This window comes from Protopterus annectens, chromosome 5.part0, assembly GCF_019279795.1.
Source record: "Protopterus annectens isolate FY-2018-M chromosome 5.part0, PAN1.0, whole genome shotgun sequence".
In the NCBI taxonomy this organism is placed as follows: domain Eukaryota; kingdom Metazoa; phylum Chordata; order Ceratodontiformes; family Protopteridae; genus Protopterus; species Protopterus annectens.
The window spans coordinates 717,249,173-717,275,947 of NC_056735.1; the positions used below are offsets into that span (position 1 = coordinate 717,249,173).

Sequence of the window (26,775 nt, forward strand, 5' to 3'; positions counted from 1 at the left end):
TTTAAATATTGCTCTTAAAAAGTTGCTAGACTGAAATGTTTTGTATTAGCATATATTTTCTGAAGGATATTAAATCTGAAATGCAAATGATTGTTATTATTTACTGGCTTCAGTCCTCAGTGATTTATCAGAAAACCACAAACTTTATGAGGAACAGACCAAAAATATGAGGCAAAAATCTGAACAGTCTGCAAAAATCTGGACATTTGAGAGGTGGGGATATATTCCTGTCTGTTTTCAAGTTTAAACCCGCATGTTTTTCTTACACCTTCTTCCTTTACTACTATGTAACCAACCTGCACTAATATTTACACCAGCTTTTCTACAGTAGTTATGTGATGTGTTGTTACCTGTTTCTGAGTCTGAATCATGTAATTAGCTATATTGTATGTGCTGTGCCTCAGTACATGTCATTCCCAGTTATCTGCATGCATGCAGAGCACTTTGTGTTACTTACTGCAACAGTAAATCCGTTTTAAGTGTCAGCACTAGACTGATAACTGAGTTGTACAGTGTGAAGTACCCTGTTACTGAATCTCTGCTGTACACTTGTATATTATATTATTGCAATTCACATTAAAGTACTACATCTCTGAGTCTGTTGTATGTATTAGCATTAGATCTGAGTAACTCACATGTATTCTTACATGTACACTGTGCACTGCCAGACTTGCAATGTAAGGTAATGTAAGATGTTTATAAAACCAACTCTTGGTGTAAAGTATTTATAAAGGGTATAAAACGTTAAACAATATTTTCTTTTTCTGGTAGCTTAGTACAGATAAATAAGAGTGTGAACTTCTGTCATCTCCCTATAGTCCTGAGATTAGTTCCCTCAGTCTACTTTTGCCTACTCAGACTAAGTAAGCCACTTCTTTTTGTTCTAGTCTCAGGCTATCCAACAAGAGTTTAAGTAGATGAAATGCTCCACTCTTTCCCCAGCTCCTTGCTGTGTTCTTAAACCCAGTGTCTCTCTCTTGTTGTCTGCCCCTTATGTTAATTTGACCATAAACTACTTCCCTCCTCTTTCATTGGTTGATGTCATTAATTGCAAAATATCATTTTGCAAAATCACTTCATTGTAGCTATTTAAATGCTTTTTTTCTCCTTCCTGTTGCTTGACTATAAGTAACTAGAAACATGATTCTGCACTTTCCAACCATTTCTGTAGCCAGCTTGGTTGAAATGGGCATCTTGAGACAATGTAGCAATTGTTTCATGTTTACTGACAACCCCCTACCACTTAGACAAACTGACACACAGTGTGTGAGAAATGTTATATAATGTTAATGGAGGTAAAGCTCTCACACCTATCTGATACAGATAAAAAGGAGGCTTTCAGTACCACACAACACCACACTAATCCAATCACATACACCTCTGACCAAAGACATAGACCTACACATGCTGAGGCTGTTAAAAGTAACCTACCTAAACCACAAAGGCCTCCTAAATGTAAGCTAAGAAACAAATACTCTCAGTCACCTCACAGACACTCACAATAGGCATAACCCACCATGAAACCTACATTCAAAAGTTTCATTGTCTCATGTCAAAAGCTCATAAGGCAAACCTGCACACAATCCAGTATCCTTGTTCTAGGTGACTTCATAGTGAGACACATTGATCTGCCACTTACCAGGATGTCCAAGGAGAGGGACATGGTCAGTTGCCTGTTAGGTGCCAGAATTTACCACATCACACATGTGCTAAAGTTCTTGCTACACAAGTACACATATGACAGTCATAGTGCACGTGAGCACAAATGACTTGAGAAGTATCTCCCTGGATTATATGAACAGAGACATGATGGAGCTCTTGGAATATATGTCAGAGTCAGGTATGAACCTAGATTTTAGCAGCATTCTACCAGCACCAACAACTATGCAGCAGTACAAACAAAAGTTTATTGACTTCAACAATTGTCTTAGTTTCTGCTGTCATTTAAAGGGGGTATATTCAATATCAGCCTGGAAGGAGATTATAGTCAGGTCCATCTGCTTTGCCAAAGATGGCCTGCACCTATCCCCCCCCCCAATCTTTCGTATAGTAGCTAAGTCTTTGTTCACCCCTAAAGCACCTATATTAGGCAGCATGTCTCCTAAAGCTTCCAATGTAACAAAACAGAATCTAGATAACATAGATAGCTAAGAGCCTTAACAAAAATCTCCACTCCCTGTAAGCATTCCTTACTGTGGAAAAAACTGATATATGCATCATCACAGAGACCTGGTTCAAGACCAGTGAGAGTGCTCTGTCAGTGGAGAGTTTCAGTGCCTATCACACATTCGTGCCCATTGCACTAGATGAAGACATGAAAGGTGGCATTCTCTCCATCATCACCATTATTATCATTAAACTCCCTATGTTAAGTTGTCAGTCTCGTCTTCATTCTTGCTGGATGGGTTCGGAACCGATCCTCGGCTCCGACTCGGCACTTACTAAGCTCGAGAGTCACTTTTACCAGCTCGAGGCAGCCCCATATCCCATGATGCAAGGCGGTAAATACCCAGATCTCGTTTGCCGCTTCGCTGATGAGGTACTCCTTTTACCAGCTCTTGGTAAGTAATTTGTTATACAAATTTTAGTCACCCCATTCCTCCTTTTTCTCTCATTATCAGGGCAGGATGGTTCATGGGACGTGGCAACCGTTCGAATACCACCTGCACATAAATGTCCTAGAGATGAGAGCAGTGCTTTTAACGTTGCAAGCCCTCAGTGACTTTCTTCCCTTGAGAACGATTGCAGTTCACACGGACAACATGTCCGTAGTGTGGAACATCAACAAGCAGGGCAGAACCAAGTCCTACCCCTTGTGTCGAGAGGCTCTCAGACTTTGGCAATGGGCGATCTCCTCTCATCGGTTTCTGGTAGCAACGCATATCACTGGGAAAACCAACATTTTAGCGGACAGATTGAGCAGAGCTATACTCATGCCTCACAAGTGGTCTCTCAAGCAATCTATAGTGGAGGAGATTTTTCAGAAGTGGGGCCGCCCATGTTGCGATCTTTTTGCTACTCCCCAAAACAGCAAATGCCCAGTCTTCTTCTCTCTCTTCCCACTTCCGGGCCATCCCCCCAGAGACGCTCTTACCCAGGATTGGCCCCAGGGACTTCTTTATGCCTTTCCTCCCTTTCCATTGATACCACAGGTACTCCAGAAAGCTACCGTTTTGAGAGCCAAAATGATTCTCATTGCCCCTTATTGGCCTCGACAAATTTGGTTTCCATTCCTTCATTGTCATCTTTTGGTGCAGCCGTGGCATCCGGACCCAGTGCCAGATCTTCTGATCCACCAATCGGGTCAGCTGCATCGGTCCATTCCTTCTCTCAACCTCACAGCTTGGTTGCTCCACTTCCTTCCTTAGCCAGGCTTCCTATGATCTCTAACCCCATTAGGGATATCATAGTAGCTTCCCTTAAATCCTCTACTAGAAGGATTTACTCTAGCAAGTGGAAACGTTTCTCCCTTTGGGCGAAATCAAGGAACATAGATCCCTTTACTGCCCCTGTTCATGCAGTTTTGGATTTTCTAGCGGAAATCTTTCACTCGGGTTCTTCATCTTCCACGGTCAAAGTTCAGTTGGCTGCAATCTCAAACTTTCATGTCGGGTTTGCAGATCACAACATTATGTCCCACAAGCTTTGTAGAGCTTTTCTGAAAGGAATTTTTCTCCTGAAACCTCCTGTCAGGAGTCCTCCTCCTCAATGGGACCTAAATCTAGTGCTGACATCCTTAATTCTTCCTCCTTTTGAGCCAGCTTCTTCATGTTCACTAAAATTTCTTTCGTGGTAGACACTCTTCCTTGTCGCTATTACCTCGGCTAGGAGAGTGTCAGAACTTCATGCCCTCTCTGTTCGTCCCCCATATTTGGTCTTCCACAAGGACAGAGTATCCTTGAGAACTAATCCATCCTTTTTGCCCAAGGTTGCTTCAAAAACAAATTTAAACCAATCCATTGATCTCCGTGTATTTTTTCCTATTATTCCAACAGATCGGAACAAAAATTACATTATCTAGATGTTCACCGCCAACTCAGATATTATTTGGACAGAACAAAGCAATTCAGGAAGTCTGATCAGCTCTTTCTTTCTTATGCTGAAAATAAGAAAGGCCTCCCTGTTTCCAAAGTGACCTTGTCTAGATGGCTATCTTCCACCATTTCTGACATTTATCAACTTAGGGGCAAACAGCTGTGCTCAAAACCAAAGGCACATTCCACTAGAGGCCTAGCCACTTCTACAGCTTTTCAGGCTAGGCTACCCTTAGATACTATTTGTGCAGCAGCCACTTGGTCCACTCCTCATACCTTTGTTTCTCATTACAAATTGGATTTGGCCTCCAGGGAAAGAGCCAGTTTTGGTTCCACGGTTCTCAAGTGTCTGTTCCATTGAGCCACCCAGGATAGAGGTGCTAGGGACGCGGTCCCATCCAGCAAGAATGAAGGCGAGATTGACAACTTAACATTTAGAAGTTATGTACCTACCATAACGTTCCATGTTAGTTGTCTTCTCTCGCCTTCTTTCTTGCGACCCTCCCTCCTGTCCCCCTTGCCTGGACAAACCTTGATCTCCCTTGTCTCTGGAAGATTTTGTTTCTTTGGGCACCAGTTAGTTCTAGTTTTTAGTTATCTGGTTTCCCCTTACAGCCTTTTTAGGCTAATTGCTCTTCTTTCTTTAGTGGAAAGTTTTTTTATGCTAGGTAGTTTTCCCTCTAGGTACCAAACGAGATCTGGGTATTTACCGCCTTGCATCATGGGATATGGGGCTGCTTCGAACTGGTAAAAGTGACTCTCGAGCTTAGCAAGTGCCGAGTCGGAGCCGAGGATCGGCTCCGAACCCATCCAGCAAGAAAGAAGGCGAGAGAAGACAACTAACATGGAACGTTATGGTAGGTACATAACTTCTAATTTTCTCATTTCCTGCATAGGGTCTGGGTGCTATGTCTACTGTCGCCATTTCTCTTGATTCAATGCCACTATCTTTTTCAACAGTCATGTCTAACTGTCACAGGTCTTCTTTTACACAATCCATCCATCTCTTTGCTGGATGCCCTAGTTTCCTCTTGCCTTCTTCCTGTCTGTCCCAAATATTTTTCATCTGGTCATCTTCTAGTTTCCTGCCCAATGTACTCAAACCCCCGTAATCTGTTCTCTTTGACCTGCTGTACTATTGCTACTTTTGCTTCAGCTCTGATGTCCTCATTTCTTCATCTATCCCAGGCACTTTATCTCCATCACCTGTAGCTTCCTCAACTGCTCTTCCTTTACTGCTCAAGTTTCTGTACCATATATAGTAGTATTGGTCTCGCCACTGTTTTGTACACCTTATTTTTCAGCTTCTTTGGCATTCTTCTGTCATACACCACCCCTGATATTCTGTGTCATTTGGCTGCAGCTCCTCATATTCTAGCATTGACCTCTTCATTCAGATTTCCCTTCCTCCTCAACCACCTCTCCTAGATATTTGAAGCTGTTAACCTGTTCCACTGTTTTCCCTTCTATCTCAATTCTCAGCTTTTTCCGGTTTCCCCCATTTGCTGCCATTACAGTTGTCTTATCTGTACACACTTTCATCCCATGTGCCTTCAGTTTGCATTCCATTCCCCTATCCTTTGCTAAACATCTTGTCCACTCTACCTGTAATGCCACATTATCTTCATACAGCAGCTTTGTTTTTCTGTCCCCTCTACCCTGTTTGTTGGTAGTATGAACAGCTGTGGGCTCAGAGCTGAACCCTGATGCCTACCCACTCCTCTTAGAAACCCTTCTGTGAGGCAGAAAACTGTTCTCAACTCATTGGGCCCTTGTACATAGCCAGCACTAATTTTACTAATGTTTCTGGGACTTTGAGCCTGCACAAGATTGCACACATCAGCTTTCTTTGGACCTTGTCATATGCTTTCTCCAAGTCTAGAACATCCAGTTGGATTCCTTTCTTATCTCTAGCTTCTTTTCAACTATCTGTCTTGCTGTAATCATTGAGTCTTTTGTGCTGCATCCTAATCTGAATCCAAACTGCTCATCTCCCATCTTTCTTTCTTTCTTTTTTCTACTGCTCTGCATATCTATTTATCAATCACCCTCTCCAGAACTTTCATGCAGTGTTTGATTTCTCTGTACTGCCCACATTTGTGAATGTCCCCTTTGTTCTTGTACATTGGCACTGGTGTGCTTATTCTCCAGTCGTCTGAGACATGTTTTTCTTTCCAGTCTGCTATGAGTACCCTCAAAAGCCATTTTTCCCCTTTATCACCCAACATCTTGATCATATCTGCTGTGACCTCATCTGAGCATGCTGCTGTCCCTGACTTAATTTTCCTTATTGATGTTCTTACTTCTTCTAGGGTGGACTCCTCCTCTTCTTTCATCATCTTTTACATCTTTTGTGGGGTTTTCTTCATTCAGAAGCTGTCTGAAGTACTCCTTTCATCTGCCTGTGATGTCCTGTGGACTGGTGAGCAGGTTGTTATTGGCATCCAATATGAAGGGTGTCTGACTATCTTCTTTATCTTTCTGCCTTTGCCTTACAACCTGATAGTTTCTTTCTTTGTGCCATCTCCCTAGTCACTTTTCAAAATCTGGTAGAGTGCATTTGATACCTTGTTCTTTGCTTTTGCAAGTCCTTTCTTAGCCTTTTTATTAGCCATCCAGTATTCATTCTTAACCTGGTCCATCTTTTCTGTCTCTCACCTTTTCCTGCACTCCTTTCTTTTGATAGTTTCCTGGACTACTGCGTTCCACCAACAATTTTCCCTATGTACTTATTTCCATACCTGGCTTGGCAACATATCTGTTATATAGTTCTTACACATGCTGTTTTGTGGCACTGCCATTCTTCTTCAACTCCATCTAGATCCTCATCTTTTTGAGGTGCTAGAGCACCGAGTAATTCCTTGAATTCTTGTGCTTTCTCTCTAGTCAGCGTCCAGGTCTTCATCTTAGTCTCTGTCGACCTTAGAGCCTTCTCTGACCACTGCTTACAGCTGATTGTGGCCATCAGTGGTTTATGCTGCAGACTGACTGTCTCACTTTAGATGACTTTGCAATCACTGATTCTACCCCAGTGCCCCTTTCTTACTAGGAAGAAGTCTACCTGAGTTGCATGTTGGCCATTCTTGTATGTGACCCTGTGACTGTCTCTCTCTCTTGCTGAACCATGTGTTGGCCACCATCAAGGCATTTGCAAGGCAGTAGTCTAGAATGACTATTCTTTCTTTAGTACTGTTGCCCCACCCATGATGACCCAGTCAGTCTTCATATCATGTGCTGTCTGTCCTGACATGTGCATTCAGGTCACCAATTATCAGACATGGATTTTCATTAGTTCTCCTATAAACTTAGAAGGTCACTAGTATAACTGCCTTTGCACTTACTGGATGATACAAAGTGTAAAACTTTAATATCTGGTATTAATGACTGACTGTAATAATCAACAGTGTTTTCATATTCTTGGCTTGTTAGACAGTATAACTACCTGGAAGTCCTCTACATCCAGCTCATTAACAGAATCCCTTATCTTACCTTATCTTATCATAAGGTAATCGTAGGACTACCTCTGTATCCCCCTAAGTCCATACATCAATATCATCATCCCCCTTTCTTTCTACAGAGGGACGGGGAATCATGTTAACTGTTGCCATCTGTCTTGATTCAATGCCACACTCTTGCTTTCTTTGACATTCATGCCTGACTTTCACAGATCTTCTTTCACACAATCCATCCACCTCTTTGCTGGATGTCCTCATTTCCTCTTACCTTCTTCCTGTCTGTCCCAAATCTTCTTCACCAGATTGTCTTCTGCTTTTCTTCACATGTCCAAACCACCGTAATCTGTTCTCTTTGATCTTTTCTGCAATTGGAGCTACTTTGGCTTCTGCTCTTATGTCCTAATTACTTCGTCTGTCCCACAGTGTGCATCCTACCACCTTTCTCAGGCACTACATTTTCATCACCTCTAGCTTCTTCGTCTGCTGTGCCTTTACTGCCCAGGTTTCTGTACCGTAAAGTAGTACTGGTTGCACCACTGTCTTGTACAGCTTACTTTTAGCTTCTTTGGCATTCTTCTGTTATAGACTATACCTAACACTCTATGCCAGTTGACTGCAGCCCCTCTGATTCTAGCTTTGACCTCTTTATTCAGACTTTCCTTCTCCTCAACCACACCTCCTAGATACGTGAAGTTATTTACCTGTTCTACTATCCTCTCTTCTATCTGAATTCTCAGCTTCTTCTGATTTCCCCAGTTTGTTGCCGTTACCATTGTCTTATCTGTGCTTAGTTTTATCTCATGTACCTTCAGTTTACATTCCATTCCCCTATCCTTTGCTGATGTTCTTGCTCAGAGTCTGCCCGTAATGCCACATTATCTGCATACAGTAGCTTTGTTGCTCTGTCCCCTCCAACCTGTTTGCTATTGTAGTCCATCACCAGTATGAACAGCAGTGGACTCAGAGCTGAACCCTGGTGTACACCTACTTCCACTGAGAGCCCCTCTGTGAGGCTGAACACTGTTTGTACTTGAGTCATTGGATCCTTGTACATAGCCTGCACTAATCCTACCAGTATTGGGAGTTCAAACCACCACTGTTCTGCCCAGACCAGCTTTTGTGGAACTTTGTCATATGCTTTCTCCAAGTCTAGAATACCCAGTTGGACTCTCTCCTCTTCTCTACTGTCTGTCTCACTGCAAACATCAGGTCAGTTGTGCTGCATCCTGATCTGAATCCAAACTGCTCATCTCTCATCTTACATTCTACTACTGTGCATATCCATTTGTCAATCACTTTCTCCAGAACTTTCATGCAGTGTGATAGGAGTTTGATGCCTCTGTACTGCCCACAGTTGTGGATGTCCCCTTTGTTCTTGTACACTGGCATGAGCATGCTTATTCTCCAGTCATGTGGGATACACCTTTCTCTCCACACTGCTATGAGTACCCTCAGGAGCCATTTCGCCCCTCTCTCACCCAGCATCATCAGTCCCTCAGCCCATACCTTCTTCTTAAATAGTATAGATTAATCCAAACACCATTTCCTAGGTGACTTCAAATACTCTTCCATCATATTGGAGACTTCTACATCCTTAAACATGTATGCTCAGAAGTTTCTGAACTTCACCAATACAAACTCTCTGGGCCAGTTCGTCTGCACCCCAACCAGGGGTGATAAACTCCCAGACTTGGTCCTTACTAGTATGGGACAGCTTTGCTCTCCTCCAGTTGTAACTTCCGCCCTGGATAAATTGGATCACAGATTAGTCACATTCACCATAAGACTGAAGTGGAAGCATCATCCAATGCTTCAGTATTCAGAAATTATGCCAAGGATAATCTAGTAAAACTGAGTGATGACCTGGCTAAATTCAAAATCCCCTTCCAACTTGATGACCCCTTCATGCTGCTAATGCAGAATGCATTACCACTAAATTTGATACAGATGTAAATAACAGCATAGATGCAGCTGTCCCCCTTTGGAGTAAATTCAACACCAAATTTGAAAATATACTCCTGTGGTGGAACCTGAATATAAGCAGCCTGTATAATAAATGAAAAAAAAAAAATTGAGCAGTACAATGTTTAATTCTTATGATAACAAAAACACTCTTGATACACTTCTCAAGGAATACTTGACTCTGATCAAATCAACCAAAGACAGATATGAGGTAAAGATAGCCACCCATGTGAAAAATAACTACAAAGCCTTCTTTAACTGTGTTAGAAACCTAAGAAACAATGCCCAGCACTTCCCAGATTGCTACTTACTGGCACCAAGTGCACATAGCCAATCTACTGGTGGACAAGTTTAGGTTGAACTTTACACCCCCCCTCCTGTATTACCAAATCACGCACCCATATCTATACCCCCTCAAGTCTTCCAAAACAAGTCCTCAATGCATTGTCCATGGCCAAGAACACTACCTTTATGGTACTTGCTACAGATGCTATTTAATGTCAACCTCCATGCTGGATGAATGGAGGATAGTAACAGTCATCCCTTTGCACAAAGGTGGGGTGTCAACAGCCCCAGGTAATTATAGATCAATAAACTTGACCAGTCCCATCTGAAAGGGTATGGAAAGGATTATTAAGAAGTTAATAAATAAGGACATAGGTAACCTAGAAACTCTTCACCCAAACCAGTTTGGATTCATGTAGGACAGATCCTGCCTACTTGGCCTGTTCGACTTCTTCAAGAAGGTCACTGATGCAACGCATGAGGACAGATTTGCACACACCGTGGATCTATACCTCCCAAAGGTGTTCAACACCTTCTCACACTCACGTATCATAGATAAACAGTTCTACTCTAAAACTGTGAAATTACACCCAAGTAAAACGTGTTTTGAAAACATTTACAAAACATTATAAAATTATGTGTGCAGTACCACAGAAAGTAAGACCATGATAGCAACTCATTAAAATGAAGCACAGTACATTATGAAACTGTTGTAGAGCAGATACATATGCTGTCAGGAGAATGGAGAACAGAGAAATAATAATTAGCAGGAGGTTAAAGGAAATGAAACAACACTAATAAAAGCCTGAAAGCAAGAGAATTGAAAAGGTAATACAGGAAGTTGTATGGGAAGTCAGATCGTTGGCATTAACAAACTGTTTTGCTTCTGCTAAATAAGAGTTTTGGTTTAAGAGAAATGTTAAGAATGTTTTGGAACTTCCAGGAAGTTTATAAGTAAGGGTAGAATGTAAAACAGTTATTTCTTAGTGCACAATTTTGTCTGAGGTACAAGAAATTGTATAGGTATATGCAAGGCCCAAATCTAAAACAGGGTGTAACTTATATAGCTACCATCCCTCTATTGAATGGAACAAACTTACCCTCAAAATTCGAATGCTCACACATCCCAAACAATTTAAACTAACTCTAAAAGAATATTTCAACAGGAAATGGATCTGCCATTGCTCAAACCCTCCTTGAAAACTCTCTGCTTCACTCTGCTAATCAATGTATTCCCCCTCTCTTATACTTTTACTGTATCCTGTTTGATTCAGTTGCAAAAAAAAAAAAAAAAATTTAATCCTGTGTTGCTTTTTTATTCTAACTACTACTTTTAAAAATGCTGTGGCTGTAATCTAGCTGTTTTTAATATTTTTCTACATATATAATATTTGTATGATGATGAAATGTAATCTGTATACTCTCAAACATGCTCTTGTAGTCTGCTAGCTGATTGCCTTATTCCACTTGTATAGTATCTGTAATAATGACTAAATGTGATATGTATTTACTGGAGCTTTTCTCCCTAAGCCTCTGCTGAAAAAGGGCTTTGGCTCAGTCAGACATTCCCGGTCAACAAATGTAAAATAAAATAAAATAAAGTCATGAATTGTATTAGCTAGCGAAGTAATAGTAAATCTGAAAAAAAAAAACATGTTCGAGAATTCAGAAAGAATCCTAATCTTGTGTTAAGGGCTGATGTAAAAAGGCCCTGTTTAGATGAAGTGGTGTTTTATGAGTGAGAGAGACATTAGCTGCAATGAGGAAAGAACATGTTATTGGCTAGTTTGCATGTCTTTGAATCATTGTTGGCTACTGCAAGTGCATATCAACAATTTCCTCCAGTAATAAGCATGGCAGCTGGTGCATAGTGTTAGCAAAGGCACCCCCCCCCCTTTCACTTTCTCACGCACAATACACACATTTAAACATACACAGACATGCACACGCACCACATACCTTTCACTGTGTTGTCAGAATGTCCCTGATGTCTCCTTTTTCCTACCCTGGTAAATCACAGATGATTACAATTAGTCATTGTTGCCAAACTTTAGTGTTTAATGCATCATATCCTTCAGTAACTCCATGAAGTGCAAAAACTGTTATACTACAGACTCTACATTTGCAGGAGGAATAGTTACAATCCGCCTCTGATTTTGTCCCACCATTAATTTTGGCTTTGTCTTGATTTCTTACACTGTGAGGCTGAGAGGTATGCTTAATGCTCATGGATCCTCTGCCTAGTATGTCATAAAGTGTTGTATCCATTGAATAGTAGCTAATATCCTCATTATATGTTAAAAAGAAAAATACTTTACTAACTTGTTAATTAGCACAGTGAGTTAATTTTGAGCTTGCCTGTGGCAAGAGTACAGGTTTTGAAATCCACCTCCTTAGTAGTTTACTTTTTTTAAATTTTTTTTAAGATCTTGTTGTTTTGGCATACTTACAGGTAATCTCAGCACTGGTGGTCAAACAGCTTAAGTATGAGAATTTAATGTTGTGGTGAGTTTCACTGTGATGTGTCATGTGAGCCAGCTGTGCACTTTTTGGGTTTTTTCCTCCTTTTCTTCACTGTAGTGCAAACAGTGGATTTGTGGTGGTGGTGGTGGGGGGGGGGGCTTGCCCTCTACAAAATAAATGTTTTTTTTAGGTTTTTTTGGTTTACTTTTCTCAATATTTAATTTTTGATAAACGGCGAGTAGAAAAAAAAAAGATTGTTAATGGCTCGTAGGTAATTGCATATGAAGGAGTAACATGGAGAGAGCTACCCAAAGACCAAGAGTGAGAAGTATGGCATGATTAATAGTGTACATAAGTACAGGGAGTAAGATTAGTTTTGCAGCTTAACATCAGATGCTGCAGCACCATAACAGGCAGACTAGACTCTGGATGGCTCAGATGTGTTAGTGCATATTATGTCATCAGCCCCTTCAATCTAGATTGATACTATATGCCTTTAACCTATCCTGCAGTAGTTATAACAGGGTTCATAGGTTCATAGCTAAATACTAGGCGAGCTGCCCTTGTGGGCCATGTTAAGGCTTTCAAAGGTGGGAATCAAACCCTGTACTTTGTGCCTGTGAGTTAAACATCTTAACCATTATACTAACTCTTGACTCCTCCTTTTAATGTAAAGGAAGGGGCTGAAAGAGGAATTACAGTCATATGTTATGCTATATTGACACAATGTATTGGTTTCACCTGTTTTCTTTTGTGGGAGATATGAAATGATGAGGTAAAACATAAATCATTTTTTGTATGCATTGTAAATTATCTGAATGATGGCATTATCTATATGTTACATAAAGAAAAAAGACTTGTTTTTAGGTATACTGAAAAATGGTATACTTTTCATTATGAATTGGTTTTAATTGAATGTAAAGTAGTAGTTCTGTCATCCTGTTCTGGTATTTCTGCAATAATTTTATTAGTTTATAAAGCTTTTTTGTTGACTAACAATCTGTGTTTAAGGTAATCGCAGAGTATTGTATAAAATGGAGGAAGATGAAGGCATTCCTGATGGAATGACCATTGACAGTGAAGGAAAACTATGGTTGGCATGTTATAATGGAGGAAGAGTCATCCGGATTGATCCTGAAACAGGTAGGTGTATGTCAGAGAACATGCATGTGATGCTAGTAGACTTCTGACCAGTTTGATGAGACAGTTGTCACATGAAAAACTCACGTCACAATGGTATCTAACAAGTTAAATGTCATGGCTACCCCTTCATTTTGAACCATCAGTGGGCAGGGAGTATTGGCAGATGTTGCATGGATCATACTAAATTACCTTTTTCATGCTTTTAACATGGGTATTCACATTGGTTGTGATTGTATGACCCAGGGTCAGTGCAGTGGTACACTAGCTGCTTCCATGCACTTGGTTTTGATAAAGAAGCAAAATGAAGGAACACTGAGGAAAAGGGAAAGGTGAATACTCCAAAATAGGATAGAGACCTGGCTACAGTCTCAGTGGAGAAATATGTTAGAGCTTGCACCCTCTTTCATCAGAAGCATAGAGCTTGGGATCATTACCCATTAGGGATGAATTCTTTCAATGATCAGCAGTCAGGGTTGGACACCTCATGAGATAGTAGTTCCAGTGCAGGCAGTGAAGTAGCTTATAATTTCAGTGCATCATTACTAGACCCTAGTTTCTGTTTGATGCCTGACATTTTGAGGCTTGTGAATTGAACTTGAATTTTATCTTTTTTTATCAGAGTCATATCAGTTAAAGACTATTTTGTTGTTTTCTCTCTATAGAAGGGGATATTCCTGAATTTTGGTGGTGGTGGTGGATGGAGGGGTGAGTTGAGAGACTGCAGTCTCACCCATATCACAATGTAGTGGATGAAACACTTTACAAAAGTGTACCAACTCCAGGGTAGCAGCAGTTTTGTGAAGGAGAGAATACATGGCAAAATAGTCTTTCAGTGAATTGGCTTCTGATTAAATGTACTGCTTCTTTAAATTTCAGTTACTTTTTTCTTTGCTTAGACAGATTGGAAACCTTTATATCAGATCATGTCCTAGACAGTTTTGTACCATATGTGCCAGTACGTCAGACTTTTGCTTATTCCCAAACAATATATATTCTGGGGCATATAAAAAGGAAAATACTGTGAAGTTTGAATCATTCAACATCTTTCCTTCACTCTCCTTTCTTCCCTTTTTATACCACAGTGTTATAGAAGAAATATCATTGAAAAACACCCACCCATCCTTCCATTTTTCAGAACTGTAAGGGATGCAGTATTTGCAAGCTGTACAGGGTAGATCAGACTTTCCTATTCCCATTAGCAGTCTTCATCTATTTCTTTGTGACTCCCAGGCATTCTTAGATGAGCTGAAAGATCTAATTCCGCTAACATATCCCACAACTCAAGTTCTTGCTTCACAGCCATATTTTGATATAACACTGGCAGTACAGTTACCACTGCTTCTATCCACTGTACAGTCTTCTGAGACCCTCTACCTTCACTTATGAACAAGACGAGGCAGATGCTTCCCTCTTATTGATAGAAGACATTCCACTCTTTCTGGGAGAAAAAGGCATCTAAATCTCCTGAAAGCATTTTGATGCATTTCCATGGTAAATAAAAGAGCAAAGTGCTCTTCACCTTTTTCTTCTAGAGACAAGGTTTTCTTCTGTCTGACACAAATATGTGCCATCTATCTGTGATCCTGGTTTAGAACATTTGATGGCTGGATCCACTCCATCTTTAAATCTTCCCCAGATGATCCCCATTTGTGGAATTCCTCCATATGATGAAACAGGTATGAGAGGTTCAGGCTTTGCTGAGAAACATCTCCAGCAACTGGTTAAGACTTCAACATCAGCTGCTTGACTGATTTTTTTCTTTAATTTGTTCTTAGTATCACATTTTTATTGTCACAGATAGTTACTGGGCATACACTCCAGGAGGCTGTTAAGGACCCCAGCTCAAATTCCAAATTGCCCCAGAATACTACCTGGTTATGTGACTTGCTCAGGGTCACACAGTAGGCAAATAAGGATTTGAACCCTGTACTATTGGCATAAGAAGCAGTTCATTAGCAAGGCAGAGGTATATGTCCTCTGTGCTAGCTGCCAGACCAGACTGTGGCTCTTAAAAGAGCCTTTGGGTCTGTTAATCTTTTTCAGTTTAAGCTCACTCTCCTCAGATGCTGTGTGCCAGTTGAATGTCTTTGGGCATGATAGTTACCCTCTTAGCTTATTCCCTGGTGCTGTTTTGATACAATGCTGACACTGACCAGTAAGGCATATGTTTATTTTCCAGCATAGGTGGTTTACTGTTTGTAAAAACATTGATTTGATGCCACTGTCTCTTCCTGTTGTCAGACTCCACAGTTCAAATCATGGTCCCTGATTTCCCAGCCCTCCGATAAGGAATACAGAACACGGAGCAAGCTGGGTATGTTCATCCAACCAGTCCATAAACTAGGATGTCAGTTATGTAGACAATGTGCTGATTTTGCAGACATCCTTGCTGAAGCAGTTTCCCTGTAGTGGACTGTAATTTATTTGTGAATTAACACTTCCTGGGCACAGCAACAAAAGCTGTATGCTATGCTGCTTAGATATTTTACATAATCACTGACAGAGTAGGTACATCAGCAGCAGCTGCTTTTTGCATTACCAGACATGTCCACTGTTGCTTAAAAAAATTGTAGAGAATGTCACGGCTACTTCAGTATGAATGCACCCTTTAAGGCAACCTGTGTTTTGATGAAGCCGTACTGAAGACAGTTATTGGGGGAGGCAGGGCATTTCTTTTATGGTCAGCATTTAAACCCAACCTAGCGGTTGTAGTAAGTACACTACATTTCTGTGCTAGACTTCAAGTTACAAACTTTTTGCCAGTAGCACCACAAGTGAACATCAACAGCATTTTCAAGGAAGAGACTTATTTTGAGAAATCATCTGTGTCATGAATACCTCAAAGTTGGGAACAACAACACTTTACTTCTCTCTTCCACTGCCATTCTCTGTCCCAGTGAAGGGGAGTTGGGAGACAGGATCTCACTTTATCTGGTCACATGACAGAGAGTAACAGTGCACTTACAGATCTGAGAAGAAGTCCAGTGTCAGCATTGTCTTTCCCAAATATACTCCCTAACTAAACAACTAAGGTAGGCAGGAGACAGCAAACTTCAAAAAAAGAGTCATCTAACACTTTCCAAGTAGGATTTATGCCAGATATTTAACTACAGGTTGCCTTGACGTGGACTTGCGTGTTCTTTCTCAGTGTGGAGGATGCCTACCTGCATTTAAAGATGAGAAAACATCACAGGAAGTTCCATAGGTTCTAAGATGGGTAATCATTATTTTCAGCTCACTGCTCAGCCCTTTACAGTTTTTACAGTTCAAAATATACTGACGGTTCAGAATGTAGACAGCTCTGAATGCAGACACAGGTAAGTGTGTTTGTGTGAGTGTTGTTGGGTTAGAGTTAGAGTAAGGGTTAAATATGGTGATAGCTTTAATGTTGTGCTTGTTTGTTGGTGCATGTTTTGGTGTATGAGCCTGTCTTGTGTAGTGGTTACAAAAAGTGTTTTTCTAAGGTAAGGTGCGAGGTTAAGGTTAGGGTTAGAAGCAAGGTTAGGGCTGGGGTCAGGGTTAGCACGCATTAATAAGGTGGTATGGGGGGATGAAGCACATTACAGCAGCATCCTAAGTTTGTTATCAACATGCCAAGGCAGAGACATGTTCCTTAGCTGCTGAGATGTTGGCCACATGGAATTGAGCACCCAGTAACAGCAGGCTGATAGAGTTAGAACAGATTTTCGTGTTCCTCCAGTGGGGGCAGTTGTTTTGGGATCATCTCTGGTGGATTGACCAGTGGTTTGAGGATGGACCCAGTCCGATGAATCTGTGTGGATGACACATCAGGTTAATACCACATTCAACAGATAAAAACTGTAAAGGGCTGAGCAGTGATCTGAAAATAATGATTACCCATCTTAGAACCTATGGAACTTCCTGTAATGTTTTCTCATCTTTAAATGCAGGTAGGCATCCTCCACACTGAGAAAGAACACGCAAGTCCACGTCAAAGCAACCTGTAGTTAAATATCTGGCATAAATCCTACTTGGAAAGTGTTAGATGACTCTTTTTTTTGAAGTTTGCTGTCTCCTGCCTACCTTAGTTGTTTAGTTAGGGAGTATGTTTGGGAAAGACAATGCTGACACTGGACTTCTTCTCAGATCTGTAAGTGCACTGTTACTCTCTGTCATGTGACCAGATAAAGTGAGATCCTGCCTCCCAACTCCCCTTCACTGGGACAGAGAATGGCAGTGGAAGAGAGAAGTAAAGTGTTGTTGTTCCCAACTTTGAGGTATTCATGACACAGATGATTTCTCAAAATAAGTCTCTTCCTTGAAAATGCTGTTGATGTTCACTTGTGGTGCTACTGGCAAAAAGTTTGTAACTTGAAGTCTAGCACAGAAATGTAGTGTACTTACTCTCTGTTGATCAGTGGCAGTGAAAAACATTGAGCAGCTCCCCTGCCCCCCGTGGGAGTGGTTACTGACTTGAAACTGTAGTTTTATTGACCAGTAGGGGTCATTTCCAAAACTCCTTCATCTTCCTCTCTTAAAACCTAGTTGCCTCGTGGGTTTGGCGTCTTTTCAGGCTTGTTGGTTGTTGGTGAAGCACCCACCAAGAGGAGAAAACGCTGAGAGAAGAAGGGAGCCACTTTTGAGATTTTAAGTATTTTTTCTCTGTTCATTTGCTAAGTTTTTCTGCATAGTTGCCTAGTTTGAGCATTTTCTGGCTTGTTAAACTTGATTTCTGCATTAGTAGCTGTATTTAGAGCACAAACAAAAGCTGTTTACTGAATTTCCTGTTTGCACTTAATTTTAAAATCGTTTTTTCTCAAAACTTGCATATTTTCTGTCTTTGACCTAGCACTCTTGTGTGGGGTCATTTACTGCACTGTTATAACTTGATATTACTTGTGAACCTCTATCTCTGAAAAAATAAAAACAAAAAAAAAAATCTTGCTTTTTCCCACTTTTCTGAGATTTAAAAAAGTTCAGTTACAGGCTTGCTGTTCCTGAACTGTTTGTAAGTTTCTGTGAGGCCATTTTTGCTTGGGCTAAAGGAAAGTCTCTCTGTTGATCAGTGGCAGTGAAAAACATTGAGCAGCTCCCCTGCCCCCCGTGGGAGTGGTTACTGACTTGAAACTGTAGTTTTATTGGCCGTATTGGGTCAATTCCTGGCTCTTTCCAGCCCCTGCTATCAAGCACGCTTTAGCGCGATTTAGCGTGGAGTTGCCACTAGAGCAGCATCGGGTAGCGTCGGTTTAACAAGGTTAAACTTTTTCTGGCTCCATAAAGTGTGTTCTTCATTTTTTCCCTTAGAACTGCTCTACTAGTAATCTAAACAGTATATCCCTTAACTAAAAAGCGCAGCACTTGTTCCTAAAAGCTTTTTTTTCTCCAAAAAAAAAAAAAAAAGCTCAGCACTTGTCTTAAAAGCATCTTCTTTTCAGGCTTCGCACTTCTGTATTATACAAAGTCCCTCACTAGCGAACCCCCCCCCCCCCCCCAGGAGTACCCACTTCCTTACTAAGTCCTCTCTCATTCAGTTACACCCCAAACTTCTTAATTTCTCTAGCATGTCGAAGGGCCAGATGCTGGCATCCTCTCCTGTCCAGTTGGTGAATCTGGGAATATGTTACAATTGCCTCATGTACACAGACAACCCTCTCCTCCTCCCACATAACACAAATAATTGCGAGAGATGCAGCTATTTAGCCAAACTGGAGGCTGAGCTCTCTCAACTCAGGACTGGCAAGACCAGACAGGAGGAGAAGGCAACTACACACACCACAAAACCAGTCTCACATAAAGCTATCACAACAATGAATCAAACACATAAACACACAGAGACATACTCGGAGGCTCTGAGCAAAAATTTACCTAAACAGCAGAGGCCTCCAAAGCAGACACCCAAGCAACCGCCACCTCATGACACACCACAGACAACACATAAAACACAAAATCAGTGTGCAAAGCAGTCACAGCCCTTAAGGCCAAATACAACACCAAACATACTTGTCATAGGTGACTCCATAGTCAGACACACTGACGTCCCACTCACCAGGCTGAACAAGGAGAGGGTCACAGTAAGCTGCCTATCGGGCGCTAGAATCCGCCACATAACACAAGCACTCAGGTCACTCCACAGCAAGTACAAATATGACACAGTCATTGTCCATGCTGGTGTGAACGACCTGAGACGAACCTCCCTGGACTACATGAAAAGAGACATAGAGGAGCTCTCTGATTATGTAGCCCAGGCAGGTATGACCCTGACCCTGAGCAGCATCCTTCCTTCACCTAGAATGATGCCACAACATAGAGACAAGATGATCAGCTTTAACAATTGGCTTAATTTCTGGTGTCATTCAAAGGGGATCCAGTGCCTGTCTGCCTGGGATGACATGCTTGACAAGCCACGCTGCTTCGCAAGGGACGGCACCTGTCACCCCCTGGGATTCTGGATATTGGCTAAGGCTCTTGCCACCCCCATAGTGCCTTTTTTAAGCAAGGCTCAAATTATAAACCTACCACCCTAGAAAACAAAAATGGGAAGAAACTAAGGGTAATGCTGCTCAATGCCAGAAGTCTAAATCTCAAAATGCACGCACTCGAGGCCCTTCTCAGTATGGAGAACATCGATGTCTGTGCTGTGACTGAAACCTGGTTCAAGGCTCCTGAGAGCACCCTGGCACTATCAGGTTTTACCTCATATCATGCGTTCCGGCCCCAAAACCCGGACCACACCACAAAAGGAGGGGGTGTATCCATATTCATCAAGGATACCCACACCTCCAGGTTGGTGGCAACGCACGAAGCATCGGAAACCATCCAGGTGCAATTAACCATAGGCAAAACTGCTCTACAATTTGTAGCATGCTACAGGCCACCCTCTCAAACTCAGGAACCCCACACAGCCTTCTTGAAGACACTGGAGGGTATAAATGTATCTCCAAACACCATTATATTGGGTGACTTCAACTACTCGAATATAGACTGGGAACATTACTCAAGCCCAAACTTTCTAGCCCAAAGGTTCCTGGAGTTCATAAATTCAAATGCCATGGAACAACTAGTCACCGTTCCCACAAGAGGAGAAAATATACTAGATCTCATCATCACAAACATGGGGACAAAATGCTCCACACCGAAGTATATCCCTCATTGGTGAGATCAGATCATAAACTAATCTCACTGGATATCCACATCCCCCCCCCACCCCAAACAAAAAAACCACAGTGAAGAACTTCTCTAAAGCAAACTTCACACTACTCAAGACTGGTGTGGTATCCTTCAAGGCCCCGAGCCAGTGGAAACCACAACCCAAGCTGCGGAAGCCCTTACAAATGCCTTCTACGAACACCTCCAGGACTGCATGGATCAGGCAATCCCTAATAAAACCAAGACTCTTTCCACCAAGGGCAAGCGTCCAGTCTGGTGGACCCCAGCCATAAACAAACTTTACAATAAGAGGAGAAAGCTGTTACATGATAGAGCAAAATCCATAAAAGAGAAGACACCTTTGATCATTATTAGTAAAAAAATACGAGCTCTCATAAAATCATCCAAGGCCAACTTTGAGAGAAAAATTGCCATAGATTCAAAAGACAATCATAAGACCTTCTTCAGCTATGTTAGAAACCTGGGTGGAAACTCCCAGATATGCTCAGAATTAGTCCAAAATGATAGAAAAATCACTGAACCCACAGACATTGCCAACATACTGGCAGACAGGTTCAGTGCAAACTTCACCCCCCTCTCCCCTCCCAAAAGGAGAGATAACTATCCCAGCAGAGTGCAGCCTCCCAGACATCTCCAATGCGCAGGTGAAAGCTGCTCTCTCTAAAGCTAAAAACACAGCATCAATGGGACCGGATGGTGTCCCCGGCTGTGTGCTACATGAACTCAATGAGGAACTAAACCCGCACATAAGGCAGCTGTTTAATCTTAGCCTTACCACAGGATACGTGCCCAAGGAGTGGCGTACGGTAACTGTGGTCCCACTCCACAAAGGCGGTGCCTCTACGGACCCTGGTAATTACCGCCTCATAAGCTTAACAAGCCTGGTCTGCAAAGCTATGGAGAGGATCATAATGGATCTCATAAACAAAGACATAGGGGACTTGCAGACATTGGACCCGACCCAGTTTGGCTTTGTCAAGGGCAGATCATGCCTTTTGAACTTGGTCGACTTCTTCGAAACAGTCACCAAGGCTATTGATGAGGAAAGGCAGTCCATACAGCCTACCTTGACCTTGCAAAAGCTTTCGACACAATACCCCACTCAGGTATTATAGAGAAACTTACCAGCTTAAATGTAAACCCATATGTCACAAGATGGGTTGCAAACTGGCTAAAGGACAGAACCCACAGGGTTAGAGTAGCTGGCGCCGTGTCAGACTCCAAGCCGGTCACAAGTGGTGTCCCACAGGGCTCAGTCCTTGGCCCCCTGTTGTTCGGCATCTACTTCTCAGAAGTACAGGCTAACATAGGAGGACTATGGCTGACAAAGTTTGCAGATGACTGCAAACTGGGAGCCATAGTGGAAAGTACATCGGACACAGATATCCTTCAGAGGGGTCTCACGGAAACTGATAGCTGGTGCCAGAGCCATGGCCTGAAGTTAAATGCCAAAAAATGTATAGTCATACCCTTCGGGAAAAACAAGGTAACCCCAAGCTACCATATAGGTGGCAATCCACTAAGCACAGAAGAGGTTATCAGTGACCTGGGTCCCAGGTTGACAGTGGCCTTTCTTTTGACACTCACATTACTAAAGTGGTTAGAAAAACCTTCTACATTGCCCACCTGATCATGAAGGGATTCACATCCAGATCAAGTGAGGTTATTGTTCCCCTGTACTCTTCACTTATCAGACCAATGATCGAGTACAATGCCCCATTCGGGATGTATCTCACCCGACACCTGCAGAAATTGGAGAGACCCCAAAAGTTCCTCACCAAAAGGATAAAGGGACTCCAAAATCTGTGATATGCTGCCAGACTGAAGAAACTCCAGCTCTATTCAGTCGCATACCGTCTGCTCAGAGGTGACCTGTGCCTGACATACAAGGCCATGTCCAACCCGGAATTAATGGGCATGCTCCACCTCAAAAAATCCAAATCTACCAGATCCACTAGAGCAAGCAACTTAAACCTTAGCACGGATATAAATAGGACATGCTGGAGGGATAGATTTGTCACCCAGAGACTCCCTATGTTGTGGAATAAAATCCCGGTCCATGTGAGGCAGAGCACCTCGCTGGCTCTGTTCAAGAGAAATCTTGACCGGTGGATGGGAGATCGTAGGTTTACCCCGGGAATCATCTCTGTGTCACTGCTGGACAGAGGCACAACAAACTAATGGGCACAGTATTTTTTAACATAAGGGGTGGCGTAAGCCACAAAAACTCTGGGCTAGGCTTATAAATGCCTTAGGGCAGATAGCCTAGTATAAACCTATGAACCTATGAACCTATATCTGTGTAGTAACTCTGCACATATTAACTGTGGTTGATCAGAGCATATATGCTGTTTAGGTGTTGCTATAGGAGCATCAGATATCCAGCTGTGTCGTCATGATAGTGGTGGTAGGTTAGGATTGTGTGGAACATCTTGCATGGAGACAAGTGACATACATATGATAGAGACATGCTTTTGGCAAATGTACTCCTGATTACAGGAGAATAAGCATACTCTTGCCAGTGTACAACAACTAAGGGGACATCCACAACTGTGGGCAGTACAGAGGCATCAAACTCCTGTCACATTGTATGAAAGTTCTGGAGAGAATGATCAATAAACTAATACACAGAGTAGTAGAAAGTAAGATGGGAGATGAGCAGTTCAGATTCAGATCAAGATGCAGCACAACTGACCTGATGCTTGCAGTGAGAAAGAGATAGTTCATAAGAAGTTGACTTGGAGAAAGCATATGACAAGGTCCCACGAAAGCTGATTTGGGCAGTCCTGCAATGGTTCGATGTCCCAGAAACATTGATAGAATTAGTGCAGACTATGTACAAGGACCCAGTGACTCAAGTACAAACAGTGTTTGGCCTCACAGAGGGGCTCCCAGTGGAAGTGGGTGTACACCAGGGTTCAGCTTTGAGCCCACTGCTGTTCATACTGGTGATAGACTACATTAGCAAACAGGTCAGAGGGGACACATTAACAAAGTTGCTGTATGCAGACAGTGTGGCATTGCAGACAGACTTTAAGCAAGAACTTCAGCAAAGGATAGGGGAATGGAATGCAAAACTGAAGGCGCCTGGGATGAAACTAAATACAGATAAGACTGTGGTAATGGCAGCAAACTGGGAAATCAGAAGCTGAGAATTGAAATAGAAGGGAAGATAGTGGAACAGGTTAATAGTTAGTAGTGCCTTTTAGGAGTGGTTGAGAAGAAGGGATGTCTGAATAAAGAGGTCAAATCTAGAATCAGAGGGGCTGCAGCCAACTAACATAGAGTGTTAGGTGTAGTGTATGACAGAAGAATGCCAAAGAAGCTGAAACGTAAGGTGTACAAAACAGTGGTGCTACCAGTACTACTGCATGGTACAGAAACCTGGGCAGTAAAGGCAAAGCAGGTGAGAAAGCTAGTGGTGATGGAAATGAAGTGCTAGAGAAGCGTGGTAGGATGTACACTGTGGGACAGCTGAAGAAATGAGGACATAAGAGCAGAAGCCAAAGTAGCTCCAATTGCAGAACAGATCAAAGGGAACAGATTAAGGTAGTTCAGGCACATGTGCAGAAAAGCAGAAGACAATCTGGTGAAGAAGATTTGGGACAGACAAGAAGAAGGTAAGAGAAAACAAGTGTGTCCAGCAAAGAGGTGGATAGATTGCATGACAGGAGATCTGCGACTGTTGGGCATGAGTGTCGAAGAAGGCAGGAGTGTGGCATTGAATCGAGACAGATGGCAACAGTTAACATGACATGCAGACTCCATGTAGAAAATGGGAAAAAGGGGCTTGATGATGATGATGATGACTCCTGATTACACTGTGTGTCTTTTTTGTATTATCACAGAGTAGACACCTATAGAAACTGAGGCAAGATGACAGGTAGGTGTTGACATCCACAAAGGGATTGATGAATATGATGAGACACTGATGCCAGAGTCACAGTCAGATGACATAGAGATGCCATCTATCATCATCCTGGGTGAGCATCCACCCTCAGTACAAACTGAAAGTGTGACCTTACTTACAGACAAATCTGAGGCTGCACTATCTGAGTGCTCACCATCCCCATTGGAGAGAGAGATACCCTGTGCTTCCAGCCATACAGGTTCATAGTTTCATAGCTCACCACCCCCATTGGAGAGAGAGATACCCTGTGCTTCCAGCCATACAGGTTCCTAGGTTCATAGCTCACCATCCCCACTGGAGAGAGATACCCTGTGCTTCCAACCATACAGGTTCATAGGTTCATAGCTCACCATCCCCATTGGAGAGAGATACCCTGTGCTTCCAACCATACAGGTTTGTAGGTTCATAACTCACCATCCCTATTGTAGAGAGATACCCTGTGCTTCCAGCCATACAGGTTCATAGGTTCATAGCTCACCTTCCCCATTGGAGAGCGATACCCTGTGCTTCCAGCCATACAGGTTCATAGGTTCATAGCTCACCATCCCCATTGGAGACAGATACCCTGTGCTTCCAACCGTACAGGTTCATAGGTTCATAGCTCATCATCCCCATTGGAGAGAGATACCCTGTGCTTCCAACCATGCAGGTTCATAGGTTCCTAGGTAAGTACTAGGGTAGCTGCCCTTGTGGGCCATTTTATGCCTAGCCAGTTTCCTTTTTTGTGCTCAGAATAACCTAACCCATTTAGTTGTAGATCGGCTTCACCCATCCTGTGATCAATAATTATACATTACCCCTAGTAAGAGTAAATGGGGTAATAAAGTAGATAATTTGAGGGGACCCAGGCATGTGATAAAGCATTTTGGAGAATCATCTGTCCATTAGTAATACAGGGGGCAGTTATGGGGTAAATTTTCTCTTCTCCTCTGTAGATCTAAATTGCACTTGAAAATGGACAGTGCTGAACTTTTTTTTTTATGTGGCTGGGGCGTCTGTTCTAGAACAGTGTTATCCTCTGTGAAATGTACCTGTCCCTCCAAAGCATTCTGTTGATGTTGCAGAAGAGATTTTGATCCCTATACAAAGTAATTATGATGTCATTTTTCTTGCTGATGTGCAGTAAATCCTTCAGTAGTGGGTTGGAGGATGCCTTTTATGCTAGACACAGATCACCTCTTAGCAGTCTTTAGGATACTAAGTATAGTGAAAGGGCTATGAGTCTCTCCATGTAGGACATGTTGTTCAGGCCTTATATCCTTTTAGTAAGGTATCACTGCAGGAATTCCAGTTGTTGCATGTTTCTGGACAGATAAATGGCAAAGGGGGCATTATGTTCAATGACTAGCCTAATGAGGGCTGAGTAGAGGGGTGCAGTGTTTATAAGCTGTGTAGTATAGAGCAACTTTCTTACAACAATTGACACATGTTGGTCAAAAGTTAGGCTCCTGTACACATAAGTTCCCAAATCATGCACAAATGGGTCAACTCTTAGGTGCATGTTGTCAATTTCATAGTTCCCCTGTGGTAGATGACTTCCCAAATTGTGCAGTAATGCATTTTTTGGCATTTTGTTTCAGACCATGATTTTGACACTATAGTTATTTATTTGAGACAAATATTCCTGCAGGATGGCTAAGTCATTTGGGGGTTCAGTGACTGCTCCTAACTTGCAGTCATCTGCAACTTAGTCAGCCAGAGCCCTTTAATATTGGCCTTTACTTCATAAAAGTAGATGCAAAACAGGAGACGTCTCAGCACAGAACCCTGGTGGACTCCACTAGTGACTGGTCGCTTTGTGAAGGTAACGTGCCCTATTTTAATTATCTGTGTCCTGTCTGTGATCCAGTTGGCAATTCAGCGGGTGACTTACAGGTTTATGCACAGTTTATTTAGCTTTTTTTATTATGCTTAAGTGAATTGTGTCAAAAGCTGGGCTATGTTGAGGTATGCGGTGTGTAACATTTGCCTTCATCCATTGTTGTGGTGACCTTTCCAAAAAAATCCACTAGGTTGAATAAGCATGATCTGCCCTTGACGAAGCCAAACTGACACCAGTCCAGTGTATTGAGGTTCCCTATTTCTTGGTTGATTAATTCAATAATAAGTCTTTCCATGGCTTTGTATATGAGGCTGGTCAGACTTATTGGTCTGTAATTGCCTGGGTCTATGGAAGGTCCACCTTTATGCAGGGGAATGACTGTAGCTGTTCCCCATTCACTCAGTACAAAACCTGTATAGAGGCTGAGTTTGAACAGTGTTGTTAGTGTGTGGCTGAATTGTACTTTATGCTATTTAAGACGCATCCATGGATATTGTCAGAACACATCGATGCAGTATTTTTTGCATTTGATAGCACTCTTAGGACTTTGTCATGTGTGATAGCTGGAGGTGA

At 42.2% G+C, this 26,775-nt stretch overlaps 1 protein-coding gene across 1 annotated transcript in view; it reads left to right on the top strand.

Moving 5' to 3' along the window:
- Positions 1 to 26,775, top strand: part of RGN (regucalcin) — a 135,789-nt gene that overhangs the window by 87,641 nt on the left and 21,373 nt on the right. The window contains exon 5 of the mRNA XM_044072562.1: positions 13,211 to 13,342. Within this exon, the coding sequence (XP_043928497.1) occupies positions 13,211 to 13,342 (132 nt within the window). The remainder of the gene's footprint in view (positions 1 to 13,210; positions 13,343 to 26,775) is intronic.